Source organism: Anopheles nili, chromosome 2 (assembly GCF_943737925.1).
Source record: "Anopheles nili chromosome 2, idAnoNiliSN_F5_01, whole genome shotgun sequence".
NCBI lineage: Eukaryota > Metazoa > Arthropoda > Insecta > Diptera > Culicidae > Anopheles > Anopheles nili.
Window position 1 is genome coordinate 22,984,277 of NC_071291.1, and position 20,083 is coordinate 23,004,359.

The 20,083-nt window shown below is 36.5% G+C and overlaps 1 protein-coding gene across 2 annotated transcripts; it reads right to left on the reverse strand.

Annotated features, from left to right (window-relative positions):
- Positions 1 to 44: 44 nt before the first annotated feature.
- On the reverse strand, positions 45 to 18,562 carry LOC128721438 (dynein light chain 1, cytoplasmic). 2 transcript variants are annotated; one of them, XM_053815193.1, is made up of 3 exons: positions 18,507 to 18,562; positions 13,709 to 13,877; positions 45 to 3,484 (listed from the first exon to the last, which is right to left on the reverse strand). In XM_053815193.1, exons 1-3 carry the CDS (start codon positions 18,560 to 18,562, stop codon positions 3,323 to 3,325), a joined length of 387 nt encoding a protein of 128 aa, XP_053671168.1. In that variant the 3' UTR covers positions 45 to 3,322. The 2 variants fall into 2 exon arrangements, with proteins under 2 accessions (XP_053671168.1, XP_053671169.1); XM_053815194.1 differs by lacking the exon at positions 18,507 to 18,562 and adding an exon at positions 16,961 to 17,048.
- Between the last annotated feature and the right edge of the window lie 1,521 nt (positions 18,563 to 20,083).

Here is a 20,083-nt window from a genome sequence, read left to right on the forward strand (position 1 = left end):
TTACAAAATTTAAATTACATATTACAATCGCATTACTAGAGGAAAACACATTTTATGCAGATTTTCTTATTTTTCATTTTTACCGCTTATTGATTTATTTTATCATTTGCTTTAAGTCTCGCCCCGTTACTCGTCCTGCTATTTTGCACGCACATTCAATGTTACTGCGTTTTTTTTGTGATTCTCCGCAATTTTCCTACTACACCTGCGTATCCTTTCTATTCCGTATCTCTTCCGCTCGCGCACTTACTCTCTCACTCTCATTTCTGCATCGACGAATGTGTAGATAGAAAAATACATCAACGAATATACGTCCATCCATTACACCCAGCAGTTCCGATTGGGACGGTGAGGGATCTTTGATGCCACGAAATTAACTGTCCCAATTGAAATCAAGATTCGAAGTAAAAAAAGGTTTCACTCAAAAACTGGAATTGTTTTAAAAACAAAAGACAAGAGCCCATAAGTATCCTTGCTTTACTAGAGCAAATCGCAAGAAAAAATACCAATTCATCCTCTGTTGGCGCGTCTCTTCGCTTAGATCATCGTGATGGTAATAGGTAGTAAAGCAAAATAAAATCTGGCCAACATGTTTCATCTATTCCTTGTTTAAATGGCCAGCTAATAAAATGAAACCAAACGGCGTTATGGGCAATGTCCACAGTAACATGTGCATACACGTACACACCAAACATACAGACACACACACATCCTTTGGCCCAGCCTCATCTGGGCCGGTAATAAGGTAAGATGACTGTATTTCTGAGTCACATCGTTCGAGGGATTTGTATTCAAAATAGACATACCTCTCATTATTAAACGTGATAAGTTGTTAATTTCAAGATACAAGAATTTGCAAGTAAAGGACGAACAATTAATGATCAATCCTTGGAGACAAGCAGTGGTTAGACCTTGACGAACCAAGGACTTAACCATCCCAGAATAAGTATTGATAACACTTCAATGATTATCGGTTGGAAATGGAATTATTGACACTGACATGTTACATCAATACATCGTACACATATATGCGGATAATTTTTTTCAAGTCATAATACACGACAATCAACACGAAAACTTTCCGTGATACATACGAAACCAATCATATAGGAAAAAAAATTCGAGACCCAATGATGATAAAAAGCTCGAATTGCAAATAAAAGATTTCAGCTCCATGACTACTTCAAACAGTATCCTTTATTTCGCGGAAACTAAAATCACGTTTCGCACAACCGTGCCTACCGAATAACTATCTGTGCAAGAATAAGTTGGACGGTTGAAAAGAGGCAATTGAACAATGGCCAGATGATTAGAGAACGACTTTTCATTCGATGACGAATTCTCGTCTTCCTGGATTTTAACCATTCTTTGATTAACCGTGAAGGGCGTACACAAAATAATACACACTCGTATTATTTAACGCAATAAAATTGGAACCATAATTGGATAGAAACGTTTTCATTGCAGCTTGCAGTTTTCCTCAATGCGTGGCGAGCTTCCTAGCGTGCCGAACTGGCCCCATTGATTTGGTATAGAACTTTTTCGTTTCCGCTAAGCTATTCTCATATATCTTAATAACTATTAGACTCAAGTGCGTAACACTCACATGCACACACACTCGCGCGCGCACACACACACACACATCACAAAAGTTCCCAATGTTGGAAATTTGATGAACACTGATTAGGATGACGATAATAGTGGTGAGCAGGGCGGTGTTGGGGTGGTCTGCGAGTGATCACTAGATTTTTTAATCTTATATAACCAAAGGTGCACGCGCATTTATGCTTCTGTGCGCTTTGTTCCTGCTCTAATAGCAACAGCTGCTCAACCGTTTCGAAATTTCAGATATAGTTAGCTTTTAGCTGCATTTCTTATGACACCTCTTTTTGCTGCCGCACGATTGAATTTTTATTTGCTAAACTACACCTCCATTAACTTCGTAGGTGGCGCTAAATGCAGGCCACTCCCGCTTTCTATCCCGGTGCTTGGGCTGTGTTTTTGTTTTGCTAACACAACATAGTACACGCTCTCGGTTCTATGCAATAAGTTTGTAATTCGAGTGTTTTATTTATACTCCTGTCGTTAATACACTAGATGGAAAACAAATCTGGCAATAAAAAACATGACTATAACTAATAGAAAACATCGTTTATTCCTTTTGAAACCAAGCATTCAAGCGCAATAAACAAAATTAAACCTGCATTCCATCGGTTTCTAAAGAACAAATTCTATGTTACAGGTAGCTGGTTCAAACTAACACTATACGATTTACCATAGCACGACAAACGACGCACAGCAAAAAACCGATTTGCGATTGCCGCCGAAAGGCAAGTCGCGATGGTCTGTATAGGAAAAAAGTTATCTGCTCACTGGCCTTTAACTCAACGCTGAAATCGTTCATCATGAATACTCTGTAAATAACTTAGCCTTTTCGATGCGCAATGCAACAATTGGAACTGATTTTCACCAGGAGTTGTTAGAAGTAATTTCCTTACTATTTGTGCAATGCTTTTTTTCGACATTTTTGTCAAGCACGCATGTGACATGCCGATCTTTGCCAATCTATCTCAAAGTCTGAAGCAACCAGGGTCGTCGAGAAATTTTCTGGTTACATATCTATAACTTTACCTGTGATATTGTTTATATGCTCCTGAGTCTTGCTCAATGTCCTGTTCATAGACGATGCACCCTCATTGGAACTCGTTCACGACTATGTACGATGTACCAACACGATACACTAAATAGAATAATTCATTGCGATCGACATGATTGTTTTGATTTTAGAATTTCATTTTAAAAAAATAGACAAATGGTATTGAATATTTTTCCAAAATTAACAGTAACATATCTCATTGCTCACAATGTGCATGTAAAAGAGATAGCAAATACGAAACATAGTATACTTTTGTATGTGGCCTAAAAATAAGGTAGCAATCGAGAGTTATATGCAAAGTGTGAAATTATAATGAGCACAGAGATAAGACTTTTATCCAAGACCTATGCTACTATAGCGCATTCTGGTAAAGTTGATTTGTTCAATTAATATATTTCTGTTCCATTCGATTTAGTACAGTTCACGGTAAATATATAAAGAATGTCAAATTTCTTCTCATTTCTAATAATGCTTGGACTTCCATGCGGCTGCTTTTCCCTTTTTCCTTTCGGGCCCGTTTGGTTACTTGCGTCAAAGCCCATGTCCGAAATCAAGACTCCGCTACATGCGACTGCTTTTCTTATCACGCTTTGCCATTTCTCCTCCTTGTGTATTCCTATTCTTCAACTCCACATTATTTCGATGATATTAATTTAATTTTGTGGTTTAACCGCTCTTAAATAATAGGATGGCAACCTGGCCGAGATAGAAATATATAAAATGACGTGTCTCGTGTGTAACATAAGACCCGAAATTTCTGCCGACAATGCAGTGCCAGGTGGGATTGTATTTCTTATCGAATTCTTTTTTAATGTAGGCGGCAATGTCCTAAAATGAAAAATAGGAAGATAATATTATAGTATATAATAAGTTTTTAATGTTGTTAAAGCACGATAAGATAAAGTACCAAATCTCTAATTTGCAAACCAAATAATGAAAAATAATAAATAGGAATCATTCATTTCAGAAACAAATGATTCACACATTTATTTCTCGCAGGTTTAAGCTTATTGCAACATTTTTTTTGTCTTATCTTTTACAATAAGAAAATTTAAACAAGTTTTCTTTTTACTTTATCAAAAAGAAAAACATTAATGAAAAAAATATATTTTATGCACCAATTAGCAAAATATAAATTTACAAAAAATAGAATTGAATAATTGATTTTATTTTGCTTCACAACCTTAATATTTTATTATTTTATAATTTTATAATTTATAATTTTATAATAGTAATTATTATTTTTTTTTAATTTTTCACACGCTATTCATTTTACAAATATCTCAAGAATACTCGTACGCTTGTTATAAAAGAACACGCTACTATTGAATCGCTAGTCCAGCTTGAAACAGGGTGAACAAAAACATTCAGTAACATCGCTGCAGTATTGTGGTAACCATATGCGGCACAAATAATCGTTTATAGGATGAGGTGAGTGCCTCTCATTGATTTCCCTTATCCGCTCTATCAACACGGTGAAGAAGCAGGAGCAGGCTCGCAAATGTGGGTCGTAAGTAAATGAAAGCTTCTGCACACACCTTTCAACTTTGCAAAACAGGATACGAAGGACTCTAAAGGCATGTTATGGAGTGAGTAAAATCCTGTCATTTTGCCAAGTCGCTGTACGCTTTCTTTCTCTAGGATGCTGTCAACGATAACCTAAAGCATACCATGCCCTCACTATCCAAACTGGTTAAAATCGTGTCATTTTTGTTTCCAAGGCTTTGTATAAAAGATGCCATCAGTACGAGAGACATTGCGAGCACATCCGCTGAATAAACGACAAAATGAATGCATCGTTGTGTGCAACGCCGTGCCCTAAGTAGCTGTTGTTGAAAGAGCCTTAGACAAGGTTGCCGAAGCCCAGGATACGCTTAAGCATACTCTCTGTTGTTGGGTCACTATCTATGTCTACGTGAAAAGCAAACATAATCATACCCTTTGCCCCCGAAACATATCCTGATACAAGTCGAGCATGAAAATAAAGTATCTTTCAAACAGTAGTGTGTTGGTAAATCATCTTCTGTGCTTCAGTACTCAAATATCTAACGCAGAGTACGAAAAGCATATTACCCTTTTCTTTTACAGCAGAACACTTACATGTATAGAATGTTCGTCGAGTGTTTGTATAAAACAATCATAATGTAACATAAGTAGTTTTCTCTTTCATTACACCTGACATACACGACGTTTCATACAACAGTTTTTTTGGTTTAGACAAATGCAAGAGCTGGAGATAATAATAAAAATTTTCAAAGAATGAGAACGATACTCTTGCTCTCGATCAGAAATTTCAACAGCCGATTAACATCCGACATGACTACATACTATTCTCTCCAGTTGGATTTGATGTGGGAAGAAGTTCCTGCTATTTTCCAGAAATTTATAAACAGAACACCTTTATGTGTCCTTGACTGACATCGTCACAAGGGATCTGGATTTCTAGAATACGCCTTGTCCGACGCCCTTTGGGGTAAGTCTGCTGAGGTATCATAGCATGACAAGCAACCATTAACGCTAGCGGTGAAGAATGATGCGGATTTTCCATAGCGTCTGTTTTCGATAAAGAGGCTCGACCCAGCCCTGCAACAACAACTACGACAAAAATGGAGCACTTTTACGAGCCAAAGAACGGTTGAACTAAAAAGAAAATGTGCCGAAAATCGATTTTAACATTGGACTGACGACGGTGTGATACACAAGTAGGACACCACGCTATGCTCCTCCATACCCCTTCGGGCCTAATATTCCAAGTTGGTAGAACCTACATCTGACCGTCTAGTCTATCGACTATATACTATTTTGAGGTCAGTAACAGCGCGATTAGCCTCACAATATCATTGCCACCGTCTATTCCCAGCAAACAATATTCAACGTCTAATCGAATCAGCATAGGAAATTGCATGGAGGCTATAAATTGAAGTTTTAATTACTATAAATACAACCAAAGTAGGACACATTACTGGGAAAAAATTTATAAGTACACTAGATTTATTACTGTCCTATCTCAGCATCCACACAACATAGTGAACAACTTAGCTTCTTCTCATCAACACAGAAACTTTTCAGCAACTCGAAAGAAACTAATTCATATCCATTGCAAACATAAACAAACAGTTTGATTAGCTATTTCTCTTTGTGCTATCGATTTTATAGAAACGTTGATTCTGACTACCTTATTCTGTACTGCGATTTTTATCCTGTACTGTATTATTTAACCATCCCTTTGCCGATAGTTTTCTGCAGCAAATTTATTTGTTTACCCGACACAAACAGCTGCAAAACTACGTGAACGAAAAGGCAGGCAATCCAACTTTACTAACCGGCATTTCCTCCCTTCATTTATAAACGGTTTCCTTGCAAGCGCAGCATTGTTAAAATTTTATCGATTCATTCTCGTGCCATTCCGATTCAAGTATGCGTGATGTATAAAAAACTTAGTATGATCCATAAGAATCCTTTCGAAGCAAAACCGAGCCTTATTGAAACTATTATTTAATAGTTGATTACCATCTTTACATGAATATAATAGATAAAGAAAACCTTCAATTTCAAATAGTTACAAGGTTTTTTGTCCTTGCAGGACTGCTCTAAAACACTTTCCCTGCAGCTTAAATTTCCCAAGGCGGAACAAAAACTGTTTAATTCATTCATTGATGGCCAATTTAACCACTAAACGATTTCAAAACGCTATTTTCTGCTCCAAGTGGTACAACTAGCTGATAGTACGGTAGAACGACTGTCGCTATCTCTTTTTCACCTTAACAATCGGTTTCCGCGATAAAAACAAGTGAAGGGCGTTGATTTTCCCCAAGAACCACTTTTCCAAGCAATCGAGCGCACCTCAACAAAAACGCATTGCACAACACGAGATACAAGGTAAGTCAGTATCATCATCTTTCCTCAAGGAGCCGCTAGTTCGAGCAGGGCAACAGCATATTTGTTCCTGGATGCTTCGGCTCATCAGCAACCCATACACAGGTTGCTCTGGGGCTAATCTTGACGTTAAATGGATTTATTATTCCACTATTCCTCTCAATGTTTGTCCTCACGTAAAATGTTGGCTTGTACCGATCTAACGAAAACAAGCAACGAAATAGATAACGCAAAAGTGATGAGACCGATGTTGCTGCCCAGAAATAAAAGTATGTTCCGAAATTAAATCAACTATCAACGGCTAGCTACAAAATATGAGAACGATAAACAGTATTAGAAAACATAGTAACACAAAGGTGGAACTCGACATAGGCGCAAGAATGGATATTATATAAAAGTTTTACTCGTGATTACTGTCTATCATGTGAATAAAACTTAAAACTAGCTACCCACCCCACGTAATCAAAGACAGTGCTGTAAAAAAGAGGTATACAGCATATCTCTCAGCGCTCAATCGATTTAAAATATTGCCACTATATTACCACACATGACGCATTTAATGACGTCATAAAAGCTGGAAGCGAAAACGCGAAAGATGAAGCTTAAGCATCGTGTTAAAAATAAATAAATAGCATTCATTTATTACTATTATCACAAGTTATGTTTGCAATTTTAAATTAAAAATAGCAATTCTCAAAATGCGCTTCAGAAGGGCTCATACGATTCACTCGATTATCAGAGAGGCTAATGTGCCGTGAAGCAATCAAAAATCTGTTGACATTAATTATCAGCCTGAATACTTTAAAAAATCGCTATAAATGATTTTACTTTTCTCTATGTTAGATACAGTCTTTATGAGCTGGAACAGAGGCCTTCTGCGAACTTGCACATTTCTGATCATCTTTATTTGATTAAATGAAGCACAAGGATGTACAAAAGAACTAATACTTTTACTTGCACTTTCATTCTGACCTTTCATCGAGATTAACAAATGCTTACAAAGTTTTACAATCTCCAACAAAAACAGTGTATTCTCATATACACGAAGTCATATATCATGCACTCCTATACAACAACTCATCGATTCAAACTCCAAAACAAAGGTCTAATTCGAAACGTAAATTGAGTTCTTCTAAATCCTTTTCGAAATATTAATTCAGCAACATCTCGACATCACCTCGGGAGCGCTCTTTTACTTTTATCTTTTGAAAGTAGCTAAATTTATTTTATTTAACTCATTCGTTCGCGAACTCTCTATTTTTTGCTAGCTCTTATCCATTCTCACCTCCTCTCTACCGTGAGCAAATGCGTTACTCATGAACATCTTCTCATAAGTCCATCAGGCAAAACAAAAAAAGATTAACCATTGGAACGAAACTGCCGAGGTCGAGACGAATCGAACCGAACAAGATAGGTCTTGAATAGAAAAGTCTAAATTTAGCAATGAAACGATGATAAAATAGAAAATTCCATCAAAGCGCTTCAGTCGTAGCTCCAGATTTCCGTAATAAAGACGGACAAATTCGAAGCCAATCGACAACTCGATGGGTCAATCAACATCACCACCTTTGGTCAGTTAAAGCTACAGGGCGAATATTTTAAAAGCTCAATACTCCCATCATCTCGTATTTTACTCAGAGCCAAACATGTTATCTTTTCATATCACTGGAGGAAAATTGACAATCATTTAAACATGAAAAAACCTAAATCTCTACCAGGTATACATCGACGACATATACTTCTATTGAAAAACAACAAATCAATCAATTACGAATCACATTTATCATATTGCGACCTACAAGATTTATAAACAAAGCATATTCTTTAGTTCAGTTTCTACAACGTCTCCTTTTTCTCTCACGTATATGTTCATTAGGCAGCGGAAATACAAGATTGCCGGAAGTGTCAGCATCCGTGAGAAGTAATTAATCTCAAATGGCTCGCCAAACCATTGTACGAAAGAACATCGGATATTAGCCTACATATAAACGCAATTTTCCTTGATACAAAAATGCTTTCCATAGCAAATACAAGAGTGAAATCTTACTAATGTTATTTAGGTTTCCAATTCCTGATGACAGAAAAGTGTACAAGATTTCGCTAAAATAACATATTCAAATTCACTATCATATGGAGCTAAATATATGTCATGTATATATACCCAACCCATTAACACAGAAACCTTCTTAATCTCACGACGCCAAGCAAAGAAGTAGAATGATAAATCTACGTGTTTATCATTATTTGTATATATATATATATACATATATATATATATATATATATATATATATATATATATATATATATATATATATATATATATATATATATATATATTCGCATTTTCTGCACATTTTAAGGGAGTATTCTATTGCGTCAGTTTCAGCTGATTTTTTAATCATTGTGTAAACAAAATAAAAGCCGTTTTGAATACAACAAATGTGCAAACCACTTTAATGGTTTTGTTAAATTATAACAGTCGAGACATTTCAAATAAAAAAAAATAGTGATTCTATGATTATATTCACTCATCCTTATGCAGTGTTGATTGTATTCCTTTTTAGGACACACTCAGCAAGCATTCAAGCTCCATCTTGCCCTTTCATACACATGACAGGGTGCACTAAAATCAAAGGGTTCAGCCATATACCAAAAAAGAATCTGGGGCAATCCTATAACATGAGCTTCTGTTCTCTATCAATTCTTCATAGTACCGAACGAGCTATTCAGTCACGTGATAGCGGTTCAACCGCGGTATCGTGTGTCGACTTTTACTAACCCGACTTCTTCACGCATACGCAAACGAGCGCTGTCTCCATGGAAATTGAAATGAGATTACATAAATATCAAAATATTAGCAATGAGTGGTATACCGAAAAACAAACCTGAGGAAATATTTTTACTATCATCATCAACTTTACGAATATTATTTTAAAACAAATAACATTGAAATGATACGTCAAGTTAGTGAATCAATGTCCTCGAAGTTTAATTTGAATACGGAAACGATTGATATAATTTTTTTGTTTATAAAACATTACAAGTTTATGTTATAACAAAAAAAATCAGACCAAATCGGACCAAGTGTGACAAAAAAGGCTTCAAATTTTTTACGAGACAATTCCCTCGTACGTAAGGTCTACTGTTCGTCGATAAATCGATTATTGATAAACCAGAAAGCGGGATACAATGATGATGGGGTAGTGTAGAGCAAAGTAAGTTTACCGTAGCTGTTAGTAGTAGCCTTGAATAGCTCAATTGATAGATTAGAATGCAGATCAAAAATGTTATGTTCAGCGTCATGTTACGGGAAAGCATCAACAATTGATGCTTATATTTGATCAATATAGCGAGGGAAAGGTACTTTAAAAAACACAAAAATACTGAAATAAATTACCCAACATAATGAGCCAAATAAGTGATTCTAAAATTTATATCGAACAATTCGTATACTGTTAGCCGCATGTAAAAAGCACTGTAAATACTTGTTACGAATTTATGAACATCATTCACTTATGCTTTACATTATTTCATTAGAACCTTATTTTGATCCCGCAAAAAACACAAAACTGCAAGAAATTAGAGGCATCAATGAAATAGTAAAAAATAAAAAGATGCTAGATAAAAAGATAGTTTAACCGAGACAGCCCGGGATAGGGCTATCTGCGGTTGTTGGGAGGAAATGCCTTTCAGCTCACAAAAAATTATCCAAACCAAATACGGCCAGGCCGTTCTCAAATAATTAACTAAAAAGATAATGTATACTTAAATAATATATTTTAAAAAGATAACTTATTAAAAACAACCAATAAAAGGTGATGGTGGCAATTATGTGTTTACACGTATACGTAACCAGTTCAAACTCTTAAAAAAAGACGACACGAGTTTCTTAATAATTTCACCAGGACCCGCATCCTCTAGAAAGACAATTTTACACACTTAGCTGCCCTTCTCCAACTATAGGAAGAAAAATAATTTTACATCAGTTATAGCACCCCGTTCTAGAAAATTGCCCTACACAAATCCCTTTCATCCATAACATCATTATCAAACCACCCTCAAGAATTTCTTAACGCTCCAATGACGAGAACGATCATATCCAAGAAGGTGCGAACCCAAGGTATGTGGAGTCAGTTGTTGCGAATATGTTTCGTCGCGGCATAAAAGAAACTATGTTAATCCTACTTCGAAACATATCCAGCTGATTCAACTATATCGTATCGCTCAATAAAACCTTTGATCCTATACAATGATGACTCACAACGGCATTCCGTTAGCTGAGAAACAAAAATCCTTTTGGCCTACAAAACTATCATGAGCCGGTATTTGTCAGGGATTCAAAAGTATGTGTTTTATCATCGAGCCCCATTTGCTATGTAGGTTGCTTGTCAAATGTCGTTATCCGGTTAACCCGGATCATAGCACCCAACAACATCAAAATAATAGCTTCAGCATTCACAGACTATAGGACTCAACGACTACTATAAAATGGCTGAATAACAAAAATAACTAAATAAATATATATGAAAACTAGCATGTCTTTAACATGTTACGATAAATTCTTGAGGAGGCAACCGCTGTTTATATACATTAACATTTCGCTGCCGAATCCGATTCTTTTGACGCCTGGTACAGTAGAAGTAGGACTATCGAATCAAAGGAACACTAACATCAAAAGATTCTTGCTAAAGCACAGTACGGTTGCAGGGTTATTCTTACCGATCAGGATATTCGAGTTTTACAAACGGATAACAACATTTCCATAAACAATACATTTAATAGCATGAAAAATGGTTGTGATGTGATATGAGGATAAAAAAATGTTTGATATAGATATGATAAACTAATTGCTATAACGTTTGATCAAAATTTATGGGTTTGATCAAATATATCATTGCAAAAATCATATAATGAATAAATAATGTTATTCAACCATCTCATACTCAAACCACATCCACAAAATTTTGGTCCAAACCATTCTATGATGAAATTGAGTCTATGTTATTTGATGTTACCACGGCAATGTTATTGAATCAATGTTCCAAGAAAGAGAACAACGTAAATGAAATAGAGAAAACGGAATTTTAGTAGCACGAAAGTCGAAAGGACATTCCCTGATAGTTAATCCACAATACCACATCACCAAGACTCGTGGTCCTGGAAAACGCCGGTGGAAAGAAAAAACGATTTATTCGTACTTTGATACCGTTGCACTTTACATAAATCAAGAGCTACTAGCATGCACATTAATGCGAACCGCAATAAGCGAGGTAAAGGTTAAAAAATCGATAAGCCACAAAAATGATCTATACATTAAACGAGCCTTCTAAATGCTCTTTCGCCCTTAGCTTTCTTACATTAGATTCCACTCCACTTCCGATGTTGTAAGAGATCTTGACTAGACAAAATGAATTCAGCAGAATGGCGATCATCTCTATCCACTTGTATTGAGGACTTGATTCAGCAAGTGCTGCTTGTATTTGCTGAGTATTCGCACGTGCTACCAAATACGATAAACGCGAAAAAAATAAATTTAGATTATTCCATTGTGCTACCTTTACCAACCTGTGTAGACAATTTGCAGTTTCATCAAAACAAAAACTTGTGTGGCCGCAATAGATAGGATTGCAACAAAAAACAATGAGAACCGAAACAACGGATTCAAGAACATTGTTTTTTTGTCCTTTCTATTCTAGCGTTCAATATACGAAGATAAACATTCCGCAAATGAAGTAAGATTATCAATTTTCCATTGTAGAACTTTCTATTTCTAAACTCGCACATATTGATTGAACCAAATATTTCTCTCATGCCCATATTGCACACTTTTTCAACTCTAACCTTCTCCAATGGCACGTTTATAAATGATGTCATGAAAATGCGGTTTTCACAGTTTAGAATTACTTGCAGCAGGACCAATCGCAACGCTCATTCAATTGCAATAAAAAGCATACAGCGTAAAACACAGAGAAATATGACTACTAACTACTATGCACATATCTTCTAACACCATCAAGCATAGATATTGCTATTTCAGTTTGGCATATCTCTTTTGAGATATCGGCATAATAAAAGTAAAAAAACTGAAACAAAGACGATAACAAAACTTTGTCCAAATTTAAAAATAATATGAATTTATTACATGTGCATCTTACTCTACACAATGTTAGTCGTGGAAAAGGAGCAAAGTACGCACGTACGCAGCAGCCTTCACGGTCGCATCCAAAGCTCTTCTTCCGTAATACAAAATCGCCATCCCTCTCCTACAACTGCTTTAACGCCCAACGCATGAATGCCAATACACTACCTTTCGCATAACGCAACTGTACTAAAACACAAATAGGGCACGGATTCTAAACGGACCTACGCCAATGACATCACCATTTTGTCACTTCTATTTCTTACACGAAGTGTAGCATTGCACCCAACTAACAGGGTCATGGTCGAAAAACCATTGTAACAACCGTTACGTTCCAAATAGTGTTCAGACAAAAGTAATAATATGAGCAAACAGGATCTTTCACCTACAAACTTTTTGACATTAGAACCCCATAATGAAGAAAGGCCTAACTTGTGACCACTTTTGTGTCATGTGAGGCCAATAAAATAAAATAAATACTAAATTGTAAAGCCTGTGTCATATGTTATAATTTGTTTGTTGATTATAAACCCAAGCACGCATAAATCAACGTAAAACATTTAAAAACGCAAAAATGGTACAACAGCTAATAGTGTAATGAATTTCCTTGTTCAGTTGTCCAGCCCAATATAGATAACGATCCATTTAGGAAGTGATAACAAAGATATAAACGCTACTATATCGTGGGTGACACTAGCTCACTTTTTATCAAAACCTACGGGCAATAAGGGTAGAATGAAAGCCATAGTGAAAGTGAAAATAAAGTTAGTAACCTTTGCACACGTGCTTCCCACTTGAGAACGCAGAAAACCGATTGATGTTAACGAATCTTAAAAAAAAGTCTATTTTAAAGGAAGAACTCTTTGCATCCACATCCCGATATACTTAGCTTCAGGTGCTCAAAACACACAGATTCGATGAGTAACTAAGACTCATCCATCTAGTGTGGTCTTGCTGCCGGTATAACCCACCGCAATCTTTGAATAATGTGCTGTTGCGACACTTAACTTAATAGTCGAAATATCCACACGTACCTTCTCTATGTTGTACTTTTCCAGTGCCTGCGTTGCACAATCGACAGCGTCCTGCTGCATTTCCTCGCCCATGTCGGCATTTTTAATGACGGCTTTGCGGTCGCTCATTTTTCTAGCGCTATTTGTACGATAGTGTCTGGATGGTGACGAAGGTGATGAAGACGAATTCCTATACACCAGCGAAAAATAACGAGAAAACAATTAAACAAGGGTATTACAATAGAGCGTTGTTGGACGAGCCCAACTTGATTAGAGACAGTTAAACAGAGAAGGGTGGCAGCAAATGAAAACATCTAAAATTTGGCACATTTCTACTCATCCTTCACACGCAATGATTAGAAATGAGGGTGCCCCAGAAATCGGTTGAAAATTCCGCCACGCGATGAAAGTGCATGTGAAAATATTGTCAAAGCCTTTCTCTATCCCACGATGCAACACGAGCGACAATGTAGTTCGCGGAACAAACCGTAATTTTAGGTAGGGCCGACTTTTTCAATGACAAGGAAAAAATGTTTCTTTCACTCCTCGAATGAATGCAATTTCTAGTCGATACCTAACCGTGTGATGGATTTAAAAAATCTCTGCAAAATAAGTTTAATATAAAAATCCACTAAATGCCGTTAGGAAAAACTAGGTTAATGTTTGTTCATATTTTCACCGTGTTACCATAGCATAGACGTGTCAGTGCCTACTTAAATTAAGCAAGAAACTAAACACAAAATACTCCCCACACTTTTCGTTACTCAACTACTGCGAATGTGAGCGCGTGGTTTGCATCACCTTATCGTGGCTGAAAATTATTCACGGAGCAACACATCCGATTGATTGATCGATGTTTATTACAAAAGAAAGCCTGTACCTTTTCCGCTAGGTACATGAACGTTTATTCCCTCATTCAAATCTTAAACCCTGCTTGATTACCCTACCGACGAGTCTTTGCATGTTGAAGTACGATTATTAAGGTATTAAAAAAACTGTAACGCTCGCTTCTCTTCTCACTGTGCGCTAACATGCATCAATCCATATCGCACCATGACTATTGATGCCATATTGATCACTTTTGCCAAACGATTCAGTGTGTCTCTGCTTCCGAAGTCAAAAGATACTAGCGCTTGACTGGAAGACGTTTTTTGCTCGCGGATAATATACATTATTAGCAGTCAAACGCGAAGTGCGATATTGAAAGCGATAAAATCACAATGACATGAAACGCAAAACGCTTCCAACAAGGAGAATGGCTGCAAAAGTTACAAATATCGTGAATAAAGATAGCCACGGCGATTATGAAGTTTTCACACCACATGGGCAACATGCAACCGTCAGGGATTTTCCGAGACAAGGCAAAGCAACCAGCGAAATCTAATTCAAAGCATGTTTCTACCGTTGGACAATAAGGTGGTCAATTTTATCAGCAAAGGAGAGTACAAGGCCAGCAAGAAACCGCGAGCTATGGGTACTGATCCGGGGCTCGCTGGGAGCATACCACGCTGACCTTGAATTAAGAGCAGCCATGACAACTTTACCAAATGCGATTGAATAATGTAAAACAACTGATGGTTGAAAATACACTTTCTTCACACATGTGCGCTCTGTTTCCGATGGTATTACTAATAGTTCCATAATTTTCAATCTTTTGATCGACGTATTAAAGTTTATGAAAGTATCTCAGGAGAAGAGAGAAAAAAGAGAGAAAAAGGAGCAACAGAAAGAGAAAGGAGTCATTCTTATTCCTTACAATGATAATCGCGTGTTGATGCCAGAGGACTTACAAAATTACCGTAGTGTTTCTAATCGTGGTCTCACTAACCACCCAGAATGTTCCGGGAATGCCGTAATGGCAACACACCGCTCTGAATTCATCAAACTCTAGCTCTTCGCCTTGACTTCGGCTCAAGCGTAAAAGCCTGCTAAAGCAAAATGAGGCCATGGGCGAAAAAGGGAAAAGCGACCACGAATGGAAAACGAACCCGATGCAAACACGAATCGTGCCGTCAGCTCTGGATAGGGTGGGTGCCATTGAGACTGAAACACTCCTTATGGTCCTTATATATCCTGTTGGAGGTTGGAGCTAAACCGAAGGCAGTACGCAATATCGCGGATCGCACGACCGCCAAACCTTAATACGTCACACGGCACGTGCAGGACGCGTGCTAACTTAGAACAAGGCAACATTCCTGTACACCAATTCGATGGGCACAGCAAAGCGCAATCTCACGCACGTTTTACATTTATAAGAACAAAAATATACCGAATTTCGTCGAGAGGTGTTCCGAAAACCCAGAAATGCGAACCAAAGAGCAATAAAAGCCTGTTGTGAGAAATAAAAGCGCGCGCTCGAGCACGAAACAGCCGAGGCTGCACTTCGTATCTAAAAAAAACCTTCCATTAGGTTCGATAGAAAATTATCCACTCGTTTTTTAGAGGATAAAACGGATCCTGTTTTGTTTCGAGTTTAGCATGCCCCGTATTTCGAAGGGAGATTTATCTATTGCTTTGAGACGCACCTATCTCTGGAAATTTTGCAAACATGCCACTTAATCAAAGCGAATGTATATCCTAGCAGGCAAAGAGGTGTACATAATTTCGGTAAGCTGGAATCACCCAACAACTCGATGTTTGCGAATAATTTTTCTCGCAGCCAAATTTGACACAGACTGTGTTAGGTATCCTTAAACCCAATATCCGTTTGCTCGCCCCATCCGGTGCGTACTGTCAATGCAAAGTCTCCGAACAGGAAATTCCATCATCTTAGCAGCTCACGTACGTTTAGGACAAATGCGAAACGTTACTATCCCTTAGCATTTCAGATAGCCACGGTTTGAATAGAAGACCTCATAATCCTCTATATTGATTCGTACACTCATTGGGTTGGTAAATACATAAGAAATAAAGAATAAACTAAGTTTCCAGGAATTTCTGCATGGCTAATCTTTTAAGAATAGGAGCATGCCTTTTGTCTAACAATTTTTTTTGCGAAAACACCTGAGCAACCTAGAAGTATAACAAGATGTCAGCTTAAAACGAAAAATGTGTCATTTTAAAAAGCACTTTCTTCTATTTCAAACGCACTATTCTTTGGCTCCACAAAGACGCAACACGCTGTTTCCCGGCAAAATGTGTTTTGCCACCATTAACAAATGATCCCGAATCCTGCCGCTGTTCACACGAACTCCCCACGCAATAAAGCCCACATTTGGCGGATATATTAGCGAATTATAGCTATTTAACTAGCACTCAATACAAAATGCTCACCGTCGTTTAACTTATGCACTCGGTTTGGAATTTTCCTCGGGATTTTGTGGAAAACCACGTAGATGGAAAACACGCACGACCGTTTCGGCGAAAAATTGAACTGAAAATACAGGGCGGTTTCTAGCAGGCGGTTTCTAGCACATTCGTCTTAGTGATGGGCACTCCTGTGCGAGCACGTTGATGTCGGAGCAAACCGCACTGGTCGGTTTAGGAACAACTTCTATATTCCATAACAACACAATATCGATCAAGCTACTTTAATTATTTTCGATAAATTCATTCTAAGCCATTCTATTTTTCATAGAATTTAATTCATTCAAAACTGAGTGTTCTATAAGCATCTATCACTTAGCACTATACAGCTTATTTAGTTCGATACAATGGTCACTAATCAAAGCAAAATGTTGCTAAATGTTTAAAATTAATTACACTGGGCATCGTTGTTAACGAAGCAACATTTTCGCAGTGGAAGAGAAAAATATGAACATAAATTTGGAAAACATATTGTTGCTGCCACCACTAGTTTGGATCTATTCTCACAATTTGCTGCGGTTACTCAGAGCAAAAAATAATTGTAAAAAAACTATGCTCCGCTCCGAGCCTCGGTTGCACTGGCTCTAATTCTTAACGTTCTACGTTTGTGATGAATTTTTGGTTTTCTTTGTGTTCATTCGTATTTCTGTTTGGTCATAAATGTAATAGGTGGGAATAATAGCTGTTCTAAATATTCAAAAATTGCACTTTAAAATTAAGCGTTTTTGCCGTAACCCAAAAATGGGTAACATGGCGTTTTGTAAAAATTTACATCACCCACTTTTTGGGTGATGTGGCACTCAAAGTGTTAAATTTAATTTAAAACACTAAATTCAGTTATTAAAAAATCATACAAACATATTGAAATTCTTGTCAGTATTACTGGCATTATGAGTAAGGTATAAAACAAAAGATGAAACTAGCATGATAGTTAACGTTTGAATATTTTGAAAATATCATTTCTTCATGCTTGTTTCTGTCTATCTTGGGCTAATAATATGTTACAGAGTATCTTTATAGTATTCGCATCAATATTATTTTTTCCCTACTGCTTTGTGAAAAGTTTAATTTTCATCTCGTATGACTATTTTATACATAGTAATAAATTTGAAATGAAAAGTAAAATACATATACAATCTACTCACTTTGAACGATACTCTATCGAATACTTTAGTATTTGAATCAGGAATGGTGTTATCATAAATTATTTTATGAAAGTGAACTTGCTTCATATTTTTTTGTGTTATATGATAGCTTCGTGGGCAGATTTTTATTTCATTTTGTAAAACAAGTAGAGATTTTGTTAAATAAATTAAATTGTTTGGAAAATTGAAGTTCTAACGTTGAAGGATTATGAACAGTGCGTTGTTTAAATATTACCCAGTAACTACTTAATATATGAAATATACTCTCAATTGAAATTTTAAAGGATAATCGATTTCGTAGAAACATCACGATGCTAAAATACCTACGGCACATCAAATCTAAAGAACAGCACTAATAAAACATTTACCAACGTATCTTGATTTTGATGTGTTCAGAAAAAGTTGCTTTGACGGATTTGCTCATTAAGCATAGGAAGAATCGAAGGAAAATGGGTAGATTGTCTTTGCTGGGAGCCGTACAATACGCAACACAGCTTCTATTCGCATTATTTGTCACACCATTCCGTAGTCAATAACCGGACCTAAAAAAAACAACGAGTTTTAAGCATACAATTCCTAACCATGTTGATTTACATGCATGACTGTGATAATAAAAAATAATACTAAAATTTAGTATAAAAAAAATTCAGAATCATTCATAAATATAGTTGCCTTAATTCTGGCCCCTTGTGTTGTTTTCAACGCATATTTATCTAGTACATTCAAAATAATATAATATAAAAGCAGTACTGTTTTATTTGTTTCAAAAAAATGCATTATTTATTAGAAGAATTGCATTGAATTCCAGAGTAACAAAATATAAGTGCTATATGATTAACAATAAGAAAAATGAAGTCCTGTCTCCGCTTGAACGAAAGCAGTAAAGCGAAATAAATCGATCCATGTTATTGAAACAATAAAATCGCTGCTATAAAATATTCGATCCTGCTAAAGTCAGCCGTTCCAAATGAAAGGAATGGTTCAATAAATGAAACCCTTTCATCGCCAGTTAACGTGTGCGTATAATTCAACTATTTTTAACAGTCATCTGCACCGGAAATAGCGTACTATAGAAGGACATCAAAGCTGGAGCACGGAGAGCTTAATCAAATAAGCACGAAAAATGGTTTGTACCATGTTTATGCAAACTTTTTGTCTTCCCTGATGCCTAAGTCGTCTGCCACTTGACGCTGATTATCCATATAACAATATAAGAACTTAACAAACGCAGTGTGATGGAAAACTAGCAACGAATTAAGTTTAATGTAAATGTTATTCGTTATTGGCAAGTCACTGATAAAGCAATAATATACACAGCTACAAAATACTTTTTTCTCACACACTGTGATGTTTTTTGTAGTTTGCAATACTTTTTAAATGCGCTGATACAAACTGAAAAACTTTTGCAGAGCACTTTAAAAGAATAGACATCAACCATAGTTGTTTTAAAGTAATAAAATAATAATTCATTTATAAAAATGTGAACGTTTTAAACAGTCCTGATAGGTGCATTATTATTTCTGTCTACATTATATACACCAGCAATGTAAGTCCAAATCTGTATAAAGCTCCTCGTATCCTCAAAACATGCATTTTAAGAACCGTCTAATTTTACCTTGTCCAAGAGATTCGCTTTGCTTGTAGAATTAAAGAGATCCTTCAGACTGTCCCGACCTTACTAACACCGTTTCAAGTGTATTGCATTCTCTTGCGAATTTGGTACTGGTTAAATGTCCTTGCGCTCAGGCTGAAGGCTCTTCCCTGCCTCCGGCAATTGGCACTCTTTTCCGACCTTATCAGCTCATACATGCTTGCTTTTTCTCTCGCAAAGTATTTTGGTCCAGCTGGTGTGACAGCGTTCGATGTTGAACTTCAACATTTACTAAAGCGGTAATTTCCTCTTTTGGCACTGGTTTATCCATGTGATCAGCGGTGAGCAACGAGA

Bases quoted from the DNA above. Each gene is read 5' to 3' on its own strand.
- LOC128721438 (XM_053815193.1), bottom strand. From the start codon at position 18,562: ATGAGCAAATCCGTCAAAGCAACTTTTTCTGAACACATCAAAATCAAG. The intron at 13,878-18,506 runs GTAAATGTTTTA...GCTGGTGTATAG, and splicing joins ATCAAAATCAAGATACGTTG to GAATTCGTCTTCATCACCTT. The intron at 3,485-13,708 runs GTACGTGTGGAT...TTTTCATTTTAG, and splicing joins AAAAGTACAACATAGAGAAG to GACATTGCCGCCTACATTAA.